General features: G+C 29.7%; 4 protein-coding genes across 4 annotated transcripts; 1 reads left to right on the top strand and 3 right to left on the bottom strand.

The window, feature by feature from the left end:
- Positions 1-435: 435 nt before the first annotated feature.
- Positions 436-1,182, bottom strand: LOC119678223 (pupal cuticle protein C1B-like). The gene is made up of 2 exons (XM_038089941.1): positions 1,171-1,182; positions 436-1,099 (listed from the first exon to the last, which is right to left on the bottom strand). The coding sequence occupies exons 1-2, from the start codon at positions 1,180-1,182 to the stop codon at positions 467-469; spliced, it is 645 nt and encodes a 214-aa protein (XP_037945869.1). The 3' UTR covers positions 436-466.
- A 1,152-nt stretch (positions 1,183-2,334) lies between these two features.
- LOC119678215 (larval/pupal cuticle protein H1C-like) lies at positions 2,335-2,840 on the top strand. The gene is made up of 2 exons (XM_038089929.1): positions 2,335-2,346; positions 2,412-2,840. The coding sequence occupies exons 1-2, from the start codon at positions 2,335-2,337 to the stop codon at positions 2,838-2,840; spliced, it is 441 nt and encodes a 146-aa protein (XP_037945857.1).
- Positions 2,841-5,430: 2,590 nt separating this feature from the next.
- LOC119678208 (A-kinase anchor protein 14-like) lies at positions 5,431-5,980 on the bottom strand. Its single transcript, XM_038089915.1, has 2 exons — positions 5,969-5,980; positions 5,431-5,903 (listed from the first exon to the last, which is right to left on the bottom strand). The coding sequence occupies exons 1-2, from the start codon at positions 5,978-5,980 to the stop codon at positions 5,433-5,435; spliced, it is 483 nt and encodes a 160-aa protein (XP_037945843.1). The 3' UTR covers positions 5,431-5,432.
- A 302-nt stretch (positions 5,981-6,282) lies between these two features.
- On the bottom strand, positions 6,283-9,414 carry LOC119672055 (alcohol dehydrogenase-like). Its single transcript, XM_038083009.1, has 4 exons — positions 9,043-9,414; positions 8,746-8,976; positions 6,726-6,899; positions 6,283-6,652 (listed from the first exon to the last, which is right to left on the bottom strand). The coding sequence occupies exons 1-4, from the start codon at positions 9,133-9,135 to the stop codon at positions 6,371-6,373; spliced, it is 780 nt and encodes a 259-aa protein (XP_037938937.1). The 5' UTR covers positions 9,136-9,414; the 3' UTR covers positions 6,283-6,370.
- Between the last annotated feature and the right edge of the window lie 4,224 nt (positions 9,415-13,638).

Here is a 13,638-nt window from a genome sequence, read left to right as displayed (position 1 = left end):
GGCTCAATATGTCAATACTTTCCGGGGTTGAGTGATTTTTTTGTCTTATGTCAGCAGACGAAGATTCCATAGGTATGGATGGGTTTGATATTAGTCGTTTAAATTCCGTAGACCACAAACGGTGACTATCTGCAGAATTAATAGATCTATCATTAAGATCGAATCATAAAATCTTAATATATAATATTAAAAATAATGTAAATATATAATGGATCGAACACTTAGCAGTTGTCATTAAATATATAATAATAGGTAAAAAGTAATACATAGGTGTTTTTTTTCGAAATATTCGACACTTTTATGGTATTTGATTCTATACATAAAAAGTAAAACATAATTTTTAACATGGCATGGTTCTTGTATAAAGCGTTCTCATATCAAAATATAAATTTCACAATTGCTTTATACTTATATATAATTAATATAATCATTTCGTGGATCGGTTCATATCATAAGCGTAGATACATTAATGGTGGACAATATGGGCAGTTGGTACAAGAGTTTTCACTAAAGGTGCTGAGTGAACAACTGGAACTGAGTGTACAACGGGTGCAGCATGTACTGAGTGTACAACGGGTGCAGCATGTACTGAGTGTACAACGGGTGCAATTGTTTTTACTACAGGTACTACTGGTTCTAAGGTTTTGACTACTGGAACAATTGGAGCAGCATGAACTGAGTGTACGACTGGTGCAGCATGTACTGAATGTACGACTGGTGCAACATGGACTGAATGTACGACTGGTGCAGCATGCACTGAGTGTACAACTGGTGCAGCATGTACTGAGTGTACAACTGGAGTAATAGTTTTGACTACTGGAACGACTGGAGCAGCATGTACAGAGTGAACAATTGGTTCCACAGTCTTTACAACTGGTACAATTGGTGCAGCATGAACAGTGGTTTTTACAATTGGAGCAACAACAGATTCTACGACAGCTTTGTTGTGTACACGTGTGAAACTTTGGTGAGAGACAGCAGATGGCGCGCTATGCACAACGGTGCCTACTTTAGCAACAACTGGTTCCACAACATGATGAGTTTCAATAAGACCAGCACTTGCAGCGGCGGCAATGAAGAGAAGACCGAAAATGGTGTACTGTAAGAAAGGGGTTATTAAGGATATAAAAATTTGAATAAAAATTGTTGGAATTTTATAAAGATACTTACAGATTTGCACATATTGCTTTTTGGTATGTTTTGAAACTGTGTTGTCAAAGTTTAAATCCAAACTGTTGATCTTTGCAATCAGTTTCTACACTTTTATACAAATATGTGCTGCTATATGATATTATCTATTACGTCTGAACGTCGCAAAAAACTTAGTTTTCAATTCATAATTTTATTGTTGAGAGCCAAAGCAGACGTTAAACTACTTGAGTCCCTACAATTGACATATATTACCGGCTTACTGACCTTCATCATCAGCGCTTCAAGCTGACATAATAGCTTAGAGTAATTATTACGCACAAAACTCATGAGCTACCTTATCACTGGCAACAAGCAAATTAGTTGCGGCTTGTTATGTACTACAATTACCGAAGGTTGGTGTTTGCATAGGTTTTCAATTAACTGAATTTTGTATTTTATACAAATTTATTTATTCAATTTTGAATTATTCAATTTTCGAATACTTTTGTAAAAAATCGAGCTTTGTCAAACACAAAAACCGCGATGCAGCATTTGTCAATTCATCTTAGACTCAAGAAAAGATCAAAACGTGAATTAAACCACGTATTTTTATGATTTAATAACTTTGCCTTAATGATTGGGGTCTAGTCAGTTTATAGGCTTTAAAAATGGGTGTAGCGTTTAATGCCCCCATTGGGATTGGTGCCTGTCAGTCAGTTTCGATTAGTTTATGAAGTTTTGTAATCCATGAGATACTTTGGTGCTAATTTCCATACCATGATTTTGCTTTATATTTTATGTTTTGGTTTTGTTTTAATGAAACTAAGGAGTTGAACAGTTCAAGTTCAATGTAGGTGTTTTGTTTCTAATGCCAACCTTTTCAAATATTTAAGCCCTCATTGAGTATTGTGTAAATAATAATAGAAACTGATTTCATTGTTGATTTCTGAATATTGTTATTTTAACAAAAATTTTGCACTGCAAGTAACGAAAAATTATAAACATTTTAGCAGTATTTTCTTAAATTTGAACATTTTTCCTAAACTTAGTTTAAGTTTATATGAAGGGCATTTTTATTTTTGCAAATAAAAATTTTGTGAAAAATTACTATATATAAAAATTGCAATTTTAGATTTCATCATCAGTTGACTAATAATCTCTTAACTGCAACTATTAAGCAGCATTCAAAAAAATTCAATAAAAATGTTCAGACTTGTAAGTAAAATTTTATTTTTACCTCTTTATCATTTATTTATAATAATTTATATTTAAATCTTCAGTTTGTTGTTTGCGCCTTAATTTCCATTGCCGCAGCTAACCCAGGATTTGTTCAACCTGTTGTAGCTAAAGTGGGAGCTGTCGTGCATAGTGCACCATCTGCTGTTTCTCATCAAAGTTTCACACAAGTTCATAGTGAGGCTCATGTTGTGAGTCCAATTGTTAAAACTATTGCTGCTCCAATTGTGCCAGTAGTGAAAACAGTAGCTACACCCGTGATCCATACACAGTATGTAGCTGCACCTGTGATTAAAACTGTTGCTCCAGTTGTTCCAGTTGTTAAAACGTATGCACCTGTAGTGCCTGTTCTGAAAGCTGTTTCAGCACCCATCTCTTACCAAAGCCATAACCAAGTACATCTACGTAAACCTGTAATTGCTCCAATTATAGCTTCGGTTCCAGTGGTGCATGCTGCTCACTTTGTTCATTAAATTTGTTGAATTTTTTTAAAGAAATTGTAGTCAAATAAATATTTGTTTTATTTATTAATGAAATTGTTTTTTATTGGATCTATAATCTATTTAATGGTTGTTTGTACAGAGAATAATATTATTAATAATAATATTATATTATAATAATATATTATTTACACAAACAATTTATGTTATTTACACTAACATATATCAGTTGAGTGATAATCTTGTGTACTAAAATTGTGATACCACGGATGAATACTGTCCGTAGTGCAGACTTAAGGGACCACATTAAAGATATAAGTCCGCAATATCTACTGTTTTTTTTTGAGAAGGGTGACTTCCTATATAAGTTGAAAGAAACCAATCAAATAAGTTAATAAACTTATTTCTATCCTTAATTTCAAAGGGTAGTAGATAGGTCAGGTGTTTCAGAAAAGAAAATCATTTTTACATTCAAAGATTTTGAATCTTTTTTAACCAATGATGGGAACTCAATACATAGTTTTTCTCAATCAAAAACTGTTTACCTGTTGATCGGTTAGTAGTGGTACTATGTACCTGTGAGAATTTTGTCCACATTACATCGGGTGATTATTGTGATATGACAAGAATCCTAATATGCCTAGGCTTTCCTTGTTAACGCTAGGTAACATATATTAGGCATATAAAAAAATTCTAAACATATACTTCTATCTATAGTGATAGATAGAAAATATCATATAAGTTGCACTATTACTTTGGAAATAACGATGTGAACAGATTGATTCTATTATTCAAGCAGCTAATGATCTATTTGAATGAAATATATATCATAATAAAGTTTAACAGAAACAAAAATTACAAATAAAATAAATAACATAAAATAACGTAATATAATATAATATAAAACAAAATAAAATTTAATAAAATAAAATCAAATAAAATCAAAGTCAAATAAATTCAAATTAAGTAAAATAAAATATAATACAATACAATGTGATAATATAAAAATTATTTAAATAATGTAAAATAAAATAAAATTGATTAAAATAAAATGTAATAAATCAGTAGAAGTAAAATAAAATCAAATAAAGTCAAACTAATTCAAATTAAGTAAAATAAATTAAAATCACATAAATTCAAATATAGATAAATAAAAATATATTATAAAAAAATTAAAATCAATTAAAATAAAATGAATTAAAATAAAATGAATTAAAATAAAATAAATTAAAATAATATAAAAAATTTAAAATATTATTAATATCTAAATCAAATCAAATCATATCAAATAAAATAAAATAAAATAAAAAAAAATAAATAAATAAAATAAAATAAAATAAAATAAAATAAAATAAAATAAAATAAAATAAAGTAAAATAAAATAAAATAAAATAAAATAAAATAAAATAAAATAATAATAAAATAAAATAAAATAAAATAATAATAAAATAATATAAAATGGAACAAAATGAATATAATAAATCAAATATATAAAACGAAAGTGCTAGCCATCTGCACTAAAAATATCAAATGAAAATGGAAAACACTTTTTTAAGATAATACGTAGAAAATTGACATTTTTAGTTATTTAAAGAACCTTCTCTGAGAAGTTAGCTTTTAATTAAGATAGCCAAACAATAACTATCGCCCTCACCGTCACAATTTTTCAGATTGATCGAAATGAATGGAACTAAATGAAATCGTTATTTCTTTAGAACAAAATAGGTTAGATACACTTCCTTGCTGAATTTGACGAGTAACTTGGTCGTTTAACCAAGCTATCAAATAAACATGACACACCTTATAATTATTTTAATGGATTATTTATTGAATATTTATACTTTAATACACGCCTTTTCCAGTTTCACTAATGTGATTTTAGTGCTACCTTCACTTAATCACTCCAATCGGAAACAGTTTTCTCCAACTGCTTAACCCTCTGCTTGCTACTTCAATCACCTCGTTCGTTAAATTATTTTTAATGATTCGCATGATATGTTTAAGTCAACTAAGCCACTGGTTTTAAATTTGCTCTTATTTAATTGAGATGTACCAGTTTCCCTGGTGGGACTTTTAAGTAAGGCTTTATTCCCCATAAAAGAAAAAAAGCTCGGCTTCGATACTATGTCTATAAATTTTTTCAAGAGCTGCCGCAGTGTGAAAATCTGGTCAGTGGAAGAGTGATAGTATTTAAAACCAAACTCTCATAAGACCCAAACAGAAATTTGGCAATTTGATTAAGAAGAATCTTGCACATGTAAGAAGGATCTTGAAGTGTTCAAGTAGGTTGCTTAGTTGCTCGTCGATGCTTAGTTGACGCAAATCGCTGGGTCACTTCTTTTAAGTATACATACATTGTCTTTAAGTATACCTCCTCTTTTAAGTCAGTTATACCTTAGTTTCAAAGTTCCGATCTCATACATACGAAATATACTTTGTGAATAAAGTTTACTGATAAGGGTTTGCTTGGTAATGTACAAAATATTATTGTCGATAATACTATTTAAAAATTCTTTAATTTAAATAAAAAGATTGTATTTTAGATAATAATATTCTTTTATTTGTTTATTATGTTCGAATTAATTATTCTAGAGTTAAATAAGAGGTATCACATTGTCTTAAATTTTAATGATGAAGGGAGTAGGCAACTGGAGAGGAGACGACAGTTTTAACTAATGGAGCTGAGTGTACAACAGGAACTGAGTGTACAACAGGTACTGAGTGTACAACTGGGGCGGCATGTACAGTGTGAAGTACAGGAGCGGCATGTACAGTGTGAACAACTGGAGCTGCATGAACGGTGTGCACGACGGGAGCAGCAATAGTCTTTACAACTGGTACAGAATGCACAACAGGAGCAGCAACAACAGATTTTACAACTGGAATGACTGGTTCAATGGTTTTTACAACTGGAACTACTGGAGCTAATGGCACTTTTCTTACTAAGTTGGTGTAACTTTGATGTGTTACTGCCGATGAAGCGCTATGATCCACAATAGCAGTTTTAGTGAGAACAGCGGGCTGTACAATGGTGTGGGTTTCTGCAAGCAAACCGGGCTTAGCAGCAGCAACAGCAATAACAGCGAAGAATGCAATCTAAATATACAAATAATTATATCCTTTAATATCCTTTGAGTGTAAATATTTTTATATCAACTTACGTATTTGAACATTTTGTGAGATTTGGATTTTTGTGTCTGTTTTGATTTGAAGAAATCGTTTAAAACTGATGCTCAATCGTTGGTTGGTTTCAGTTTATATACAAAATTCATGACATTGTAAAGTAGCTGCTTAAAATTGTTGAACACAATTACTAGACAAATCAATTGTTAGGAAAAATATTTAAGATATTATACAACCGGTTTTAATGCTTATATCAATTTTATTATTATACATAGTGTATATACTAAAAATAGACTTTTATTTAGATTGCTAAATGTGTTATATGTTAAAAATAAAAACATTTATTTTGATTTTGGTTTAAAGTAATTTTATTTTATTTTACTTTTTTAGAGAAATCCAATTTCAATCACATAAGTTTAAAAGATATATGATATTTTGTTTTAATCCAAAATATATGACCAGTATTTATGCATTTCCACTTTTTCACATTTGCCTAAATCACAGATCCACACGCTACCATTTTCTGCCTTTTCAATAGCTTGCATCATTGCTTCTGCACACTCTTCAGCAGTCTGATTTTTTGCTTTAATAATTCTTTCACTTATGGGCTTTGACATCTCAAACGTATCAACGCCTACAAATGTGTCTAACAGACCAGTAACGGTGGCACCAGGACAAATCGCAATATATGAAATTCCTGTTATGTTATTGTAATGTGGATCCTAAATTTTTTAAATATTTTAAATATTTTTATAAGAAATATATATAGCCTTATTTTTAAATATTGTCACTAACCGCAAGTGATCTCGTAAAACCAACCACTCCATGTTTAGTAGCTGAATAGACAGCAGCAAATGGACCGGGTTCTAATCCTAAAACTGAAGCTACATTCACTATTAAGCCTCCTCGACCACTTTCACTTTTACTCATTATTGGCACTGCAACCAGTGTAGTTTCAATTAAACCCGTCTAAGTATAGGTTGCAAATGTTATTATTAATTAAAAACGAAATTAATATTAATATTGAAAATGAAATTATATTAAAAATATAAAATAAAATAAAATAAATAATTTTATAATAATATAAAAATAAAATAAATAATAATAAAATAAAAAATAAATAAATTTATTTAGTCGCATTGTGAAAATGTTTTCCTTAGAAAATATTTATGTTCCGTGACATATAATTAAAAAATTATGTTATACATATAATATTTAGTTAATTTTAATTTATTTCAATTCTAAAGTAAACCATCCGGAGCTCAACATAACTAAAATGTGTGGATACAGTAAGATTAACGACAACCAAAGTGCCAATTAATAGGACGATGTGACTAAATTTCTTAAATGTCAGCTAATAAAAATGAAGAACTAAAAAGGGAAAATAAAAGAAACAAAAGTGCAAGCAAATAACACAAAAATATGAAAATATAAAACCTACAGAAATCTACTTATAAAACTGCCAGACCAGGTAACACTACTAAAAAAATTAAGGAATAAAATCTCTAGAAAACCTATCTTAATACTACATTTTAAAATGCGGAAATTTAGAAAAAAAAGTTTGAAAGTGTCTGCTAACAGCACTAAAAATATGAAAAATACTTTCTGGAAACAATCGCTGAAAAATATTTTGAATATGATCTTATTATTAGGATTATTGTAGTTGTTTCGCACACTCGCTTAAGTAACTTCCATTACCAGAATTTAATCTGCAGAGATTTCAAATATATATTTACTACTTTATCGTGAAATTAAATAAGAGCCAACTAAGTTTTTGTGATTTTGAACCAAACTATTGATACGAAAAATACCGAGAAACTTCGTGTTTATATGCAAAATTTCCGGCTTCTCTGCGCTCCGAATCTAATTTTAATAATTTTAAAAGTAAATATGAATTTCGACATAAAACGTTAATAGGTTTATTATTAAAAATGATTATCGGTATTATTATATTATTCTTGTAATTTTTCTGTTTCTTTACAAGACCTCAGAAGATCTTTAATTTAATATCCTTGTTATATAGTATTTATTGGTGACATGAGTAGGCGTGTTGTGGAGGAGGTGGAGTTATTTATTATTTTTTGAAGCTTTCTATTATTTTGTTCCAGACTGCAGAGAAAAAAAATTAATGATAGTCGAGATTACTTCTTCAATCGTTTAACAGAGGTAGCGAAGACAGTTTATTTTATTTTCATTAATATCATTTGAAAAGTTTTGATTAAGATAGTTGGCTATAGTGGTGATAAACTTTTCTGTCGCCGTGCTGTTTTGTTACCACAACCCGTTTATAAAAATCTAATCTTAATACTAATTTGTGTGGATGATAAAGGAGATTTTTTTTTTAATTTCTGTATATGGGATCACCACTCGTTTTTTAAGTTCCTGAATTTCCATAGTGGATAGTTTTAGCCTTGCTAGGTAGACAAAGTGGGCAGCACATAAAAGATAAGTTTTGCCGTAACAAAAGTGCAAAAAAACACAAGTAAAACAAGCATAAAAGAGTCACAACGGGAATTGTATAATATCAAGATCTTTGAACTTCCAGGATTATCTTCTTTTATTTGTTCTTTCTTTAATATTGAAACGAAAACTGAAATTATAGTTAAAATTCTTAATAAGTAAGGTGTATAGCTTGGCTTGGGCAATTTTGAAGCCATCACAATGGGTTATAGTGAAAAATTTTACATTTATATTAATAACACTCTCTTTATAGCATATCTTAATACAGTAGCTATACAATAACACAATAATCATAATAACTTGTAAAATAAATCATTAATCAGCACTTAACCATTTTAAAACCCTTTATGCTTACCAGGTTTATGTCCACGCATAATTGAGGTTTGCGATCATTTACTATACCGCTACCATTAATTAGAATATCGATATATCTAATTTTATGTACTACAGTCTTCAATATACGTTCTATAGTCACTCTGCCGTTGAGTAGATTAAGTGGCATAAATTCCACACTAGCGTTTGGACTTAGTTTGTTTAGTTGTTGCAGCTTTGGAGAATTTTCGTTGACATCTAATATAATAAGTGTCTATATTTATTTAAAAAAAAATTATTTTTATATTAAATAAAATATTTGTAATACTAATATGTTTACATTAATTCCCCGTTTTAAGAACTCCGCGCAGCATGCGAAACCAATGCCTCCAAATCCACCGACATAAACAACGTTTTTACCTATTAAACTCATGGCAAATCGGTTATTTTTATAAAATGAAATTTTATTAATAAAAAAATTATATATATTAATTGTAAAAAAATTTAGAACGATGCTAACGAAGCGCACGGTTGGGGTCTTCTAAATGTACTAATTAAATTTTTGAGAAATGCTTTGGGTGCAAATTTCACTATATGCTTAAAGTTTTAAGTTTATCTGGCATTGCATGAGGTCAACCGAGTGTGATTAACATTATACAGTTGAAAGAGAATATAATGCATTAAAGATGATAATACTTAAAATAAATAATATTCAAAATTGATAAGAAACTTTTACATAAGTACGATGGTAACGAATTTCTTTGAAAAATTTTATATGTACTTAGGTCAGCAAACTACTGAGCTGATAACTTTGCTTTTATATTATGCATCTGGTATATATTCCAAAGTATTTAAAAAAAATCGGATTAATTACTCTATATAAAACTATTTACCTAATTAAGTAAAAGTGACACATTTAATCAGTGTGAGTGTAGCTTTGATCACTGCATGGCGCGCATCATCAAGAACGACCTCCAAAACCCTTAATTAATTACAGACAAATTTGTTTTAAATTTATTTTATTATGAACTTAATCAGTTATCAGTTATCTTACGAATAATCGATGTCATTAATTTTTGCACTTTATTTGATATACTTTAGGATTGTTCACTTCACTCCACACCTTTTCACTTAAAGTTTCCATTTCGAGGGTCGTTAATGTGCCAGATGCGCTCGTATCTTGATTGAATGCTGTTGAAAACAATCCAATTCGTCAGATGATTATGTTTACAACAAAGCTGCGTCCTACATCCAACACAACAACATATGCTGACAGACTCTTTAAGCCAGTGTGGGCAATAAGTAAGCAGCGCAAGAAAAACACTATAAACTCGGATAAAAACAATAAAAATGCAACGAAATCTCAAGTGTTGGGGAACAAATTTAGATTTACGAGCGTTTTTATGATTTTAAAATTTTGCCATTTAAATTTGTAAATTTGTAAATTTGTACTGCAAATGCCAAGTTGTTGTAATTGCTGGCGGCTGGTCGTACCGGCAGTTACTGCCAGTCACCAGACGCCGTCACCACTTTAAGTGGAGTTGTCAAAATTGTGGGTTAAGTGCTTTAGTGTGACCTTGACATAGGGACTGATTCCATTCTTGTTGGTTAAGTTGTTTGTTGTGATAAATTCGAGTTGAGTTGATGCTTTTTACCGTTTTTACAAAGTTGAATTGACCATGAATCATCGCCGACTATGATGCAATGATATAGATATTACGAGTATTATTTAACTTTGGCGAGTATGTATATATGATTACATCGAAGGGCGAATGTGACTACTTGCATTAAAGGTTTAAGTATTAAACTGAAGTATTTTGATTGATATTTTGACTTAAGTGCTTATTTGAGTATGGCTTTTTATAAAGAATTTTTCAATTTAATTGATTTTAAGTTTTCTTGATATACACATATAAACAAAAATTAATCTTGAAAGATTAATTTCGAAATTGTAGATTTTTGAAGGGATTTACTTGTATAATTAATTTTTTGTACAAATATTTAAATTTATTAATATCAATATTTACAGTTTAACATATTTAAATAAAATTTGATGATGAATTCAAAAAGTTTAACTCATTATAGTACATTAAACCCGTATACGTATTACTTAATATCTATTAAGTACAATTCAGCAATAGTGATAAATTAACAAATAGTTAAAATTGCACTATTCATATCCAATAGAGGATGTTAGAAAAAGAAAAAATTATAGTACATCATCAAATTAGTTCTGCACTTCTAATTCTTTTTTGTGTTAGTAAAATAAAATCCATTCATTTTTTTTTTTAAGTAATAGGCTATTAAAGCACCCCGACCTAAAAGATCTATTGTGCGTCTAAAGGCCCAACTAGGACAATTTTAGACTATTCATAAATCTTGTAATTGCTGTGGGCTTAATTTCACCTATTTGACTTAGGACTAATATCCCGCTTCCAAGGTAATCGAGTCTACGTCTCGCTACCGCTGGGTAGTTGCATAGAACATGTTCTGATGTTTCCTTGTCCTCATGACAGAGTCGACAGGAGTCACTTTCTACCACACCTATAATCTTCATGTGGTAATTAAGTCTACAGTGTCCTGTAAGAAGTTCAGTGTAGATTTTAATATCGTTTCTGCTAAGGCCAAGGATAGCATCAACTTTGATGTGATCAGGATCAATGAATCTTTTTGACTGTCGCATGCCTGTTTGGACTCTCCAGTGTTTAAGTAGATATTGTTTCTCCCGTTCACATAATAACCTATTTGTGAAGCTATTTTTTTACCCCGCAGAAGGACTCTGGACCAATGAAAGGAGTACGTGCATCCTTCTTTGCTAGGGAGTCTGCTATTTCATTGCTCTCATGCCATTCAGATGGCTTCAGATCTGACAAATTCACCATAGACCAGAAAAATAGTGCTTCAAGTCCTGGACAAGACTCAAGAAAAACAAATTGAAACACTAATTCTGTTAGAAATGAAAATAACCCCACCGAACCGTTGGATAATAAAAAGAGGTTCAGAGAGGTTGACTCCTTATTGTGTGATTTTCTCAATATAATGCTTGGAAACTATAATTCGAGTAGCAGAATTAAATCAAACTGGCACAATATTTTATAAAGGTGTGATGCTGCTTGACTATGCCGAGAATATTGATATCGTTTACCAATTTAAAAAAACAAGCCAAGCAAATTGGACTTGTATATATATGAATATATTTAAAAAATAAATTTTCTGAGCAATTTTAGATCGATGTCACTGTTGACAATTATAAGTTCGAAATAATGAAAGACTTTTAGTTGCAACCTGCGAAAGCATCAAAATAAAGTACCTATTTCCAATAGATGTTTTTTCGGCTTCAGTATTTAATTAAGAAATAAAACCCTCTCCGGCAAACAAAAATCAGGCTCTATAAATCCTTTAACATGATTATTCTGCTGTATGGTGTAGAAACTTGGACAATAACTAACAGTGTTGAGAAGGAATTAAGAATATTCGAGAAGAAAATTAAATTATGTTTCATGTAGTTTAGTTTAGTAACGAGTATATCAAATATCGCTATACTGCGATATTGATATAGTTAAGTGCATAAAAGTTTAGCGGTTCCACTAGTTTAGACGACTCTCATCTGTAGTAGTCACCTAAGTAAGTACTTTAGTTAATATAATTTTACAAAGAAGTTGTTTGTTGATATGTTTAAATATAACTTAAAACTTCATAATTCGTTTTCTTCTGAAAGTGCCTTGATTCTTCACTTAGTACATATTCATCGTTATCATATTCAAGACACCTCACCTTACCTTCTCATCTTAGAGAGTGTTTTCTATTCATCACTACTGTTTCTGCAATAGATGGTCAAAACAGGCCGTTATCTGGCATTCTATAGTGCTTCTTTACACCATATTAAAATTATTCATGATTTTTTAAAAGCATATTTATTTTTGCAAGATACTTTATTGATTTCCCTCGTTACTGCCATTAAATATCTTCTTGAAGTCAATAAACAGTGCGTAAACAAGTTTGAAACTGGTTGAATACTTTCAAAGCGCTTTCTTATATTGGATGTATATATTAATATATATCTTATATTTGTAGTGTCGAAGACAAATTGTGATTTATATTGAATATTAAAAAGTTTCATGCACTGGGCATACTTACATAATTTAAGTTAATGACAACTTAAACTTATAAAAATAAATTGTTACTAACCAACAGGTGTGCTGTGTTATGAAAGTTTTCCACGTACTAAATAGAATAAATTAATTACAATTAATTAGCATTTTCATGTTTAGAAGAAATTAATTCTATTCAATTAATTCAATCGCTATTAATAGTTTCAGATGAAAAGAATGGGCTCAGAAGAACAACAATACTAGCGACACTTTGTAAAAGTAATACATTATGAAGTAGCGGGGTCCTCTTGATTGGAATTGGAATTACTTCTACAAAATTTTGCTTTTGATCAATGTTTTAAATAATATTTATGTATTTGATTCTCACCTACGGCTTAACTACTTCTTACCTATTTTAATCCCTACTTCGTTACATATTCTATATACACAATATTTAGAAAATAGGAACGCCGTTAAAAATATATTTGCAACCTGTACCAATTGTCTTTTCATTAATTTCAATTGATTTTATTAAAACCATAAAATTTAAATAGCAAAAAATAATATTTTTATATAGTTATTATATAATCCTTATATAAATATTTTCTTTATTTTATAAAAACTGTGTTTCAACATATTTAAGTTTGTATCAATCTTGTAGTGACGATCATACATATTATATTTTTGTTATTCTGATTAATACCCTCATTATTCAATTTGAAACTAAATCTGAATTCTAAAAACCAACGTTCTATTATAGGTGCTACATTTAATGTGACTAACAATTCTCAAGTACTTGAAATATAAATGATTATGTATTTAAAAATAATGTATATCACAACTCA

This window comes from Teleopsis dalmanni, chromosome 1, assembly GCF_002237135.1.
Source record: "Teleopsis dalmanni isolate 2A chromosome 1, ASM223713v2, whole genome shotgun sequence".
NCBI lineage: Eukaryota > Metazoa > Arthropoda > Insecta > Diptera > Diopsidae > Teleopsis > Teleopsis dalmanni.
Note: the sequence above shows the minus strand (reverse complement) of the source record. Positions and strands in the feature narration are given on the sequence as shown.